The sequence below is a fragment of the Ailuropoda melanoleuca genome, unplaced genomic scaffold (assembly GCF_002007445.2).
Source record: "Ailuropoda melanoleuca isolate Jingjing unplaced genomic scaffold, ASM200744v2 unplaced-scaffold1255, whole genome shotgun sequence".
In the NCBI taxonomy this organism is placed as follows: Eukaryota; Metazoa; Chordata; class Mammalia; order Carnivora; family Ursidae; genus Ailuropoda; species Ailuropoda melanoleuca.
In genome coordinates this window covers 1-1,829 of record NW_023181115.1, presented here as the reverse complement: position 1 = coordinate 1,829, position 1,829 = coordinate 1, and the positions used below count along the sequence as shown (strand labels likewise).

The 1,829-nt window shown below is 39.0% G+C and overlaps 1 protein-coding gene across 1 annotated transcript; it reads right to left on the bottom strand.

The window, feature by feature from the left end:
* Positions 1-373: 373 nt before the first annotated feature.
* LOC117795028 (zinc finger protein 75A) lies at positions 374-1,814 on the bottom strand. The gene has a single exon (XM_034650218.1). The coding sequence runs from the start codon at positions 1,790-1,792 to the stop codon at positions 1,097-1,099; it is 696 nt and encodes a 231-aa protein (XP_034506109.1). The 5' UTR covers positions 1,793-1,814; the 3' UTR covers positions 374-1,096.
* Positions 1,815-1,829: the final 15 nt, after the last annotated feature.

The window sequence follows — 1,829 nt, the reverse complement described above, 5'->3', positions numbered from 1 at the left end:
TCAGCATCGATTCCCAAACCTTTCCTCTTGGGAACCCAATGTTCTGCCACACCCAATGAACAACATCCTGCGTGCAGCACACACTCCAGTTCCTAAACAACTCTGCCCTTGTTCTTAAAAATAAACAAAGCCAATTGAGAGAGCAAATAAAAGTGTAAGAAGTTCATTTTGAACTTCTATTAATTTTCTTTTAGGCCTCAAAAGTGCTATACTTTATGTTTTATCATAGTGAGATTCTAAAAAAAGGACTAGTTTCTTTTATTGCAGAAAATTCTTCTCTACGTGTAATACATAATCCATGGCTAAACGTTCCAACCCGTTTTCATATGATCTCATTAGAGAGGTTTCTCTTTTTCAAACACCACCAACGAGGTATAAGATAGTGCATCATTAGTTTATCTGGCAGATTCCCTAGCGGTGAAGTAAATAGCATTTCATCACAGTAAAAACGGTACTAAAAGGATTCAAGAGCTAAAGTTGCTAAAATGTCCAACTTTGGGAACAGTGTCCAGTGACAAGTGAGAGAAAGAAAATCGAATTTGGCTCTTGGAAAATTTGACAAGAGAACTCATTTTTGTGTCATAGGACTTTTGAAATTGGTAAGCCTACTACCTTAAAGGCAATGGTATCCAATCACTCATGCAGGTTATTGCTTTTTCTTTTGGAAGACCATGCTACAAATGTTTCTATCAGTGTGTTTAAAAGTGGCTGGGAATTCAATGCAAAGCCAACAGTATTTACCCTCTGTAATCACAGAAGACTAATTCATGTATGCATCTGCCATTTAAGGCTGAATTTGGTGTTTTGCCAGGTACAACTGCAAAAATGTTTCCCTACTGAGAATGTTCTTTCAACACCTTTCTTGCTAAGGAATTCCCCAAAGGTTACGTGTAAAAATGTAAGTAGTTCAAAACTACTTACAGAGATCCCTGCAGAGTCAACCTTGATTCCTTTCTGTGAAATACGTTTATATCACCAACTTTTCCACTGATGAAGGATTACTCATGCTTCATAATTTTGTATTTTTTCATAAATCTCAGGGTGAACCTCTACTTGGTGAGTTTGTTCAGAATGAGAACACTGGATAAACTTCCATTCAGCGGTGGAGCTTCTGGTGTCTAAGAAGGCTTGACCTCCTGCTGAAGTTTCTTCTGCATACGCTACAAGTATATGGCTGCTCACCTGTGTGGGTTCTCCGATGTTTAATAAGGTGGGAGTTCTGACTGAACTTTTTCCCACATTCATGACACGTAAAGGGCTTCTCGCCAGTGTGAGTTCTTTGGTGTGTATGTAGATTTGTATTTTGACTGAAGCTTTTCCCACACCAGGAGCATTTATATGGTTTTATTCCTTGGTGTGTTGTTAAGTGCTTATTCAGATCTGAACTCCATCTAAACCTCTTGTCACACTGTTGACATTTATATGGTTTTTCTTCAGTGTGAATTCTTTGGTGCTTAATAAGGTCAGAGCTAACTTTGAAGCTTTTCCCACATTCCTGGCATTTAAATGGCTTCTCTCCAGCACGAGCTTTCTTGTGAAGATCCATAAGTTTTAGCAGCTCTTGTTTCCAGGTTGAAAGTTTCTTTCTTTTCTTCACGGGAAACTCTCGGTGCCATTTCCCCATCCTGTGTGTATCACCATGATTTTCTTTACCTGTTGTTTTCTGGGGAACTTTCACCAGGGTCTTTTTTGATACTATGTCTCCTGGTGCTTGTATTTCTAAGTCAGAAAGACATACGGGCTGATGGTTTTCAGTGTCAGTTTTGACCTTTAACCCTGTGGGAATAAACATAACAATCAGCCAACTGTATGGCAGAGCAGAACCACAG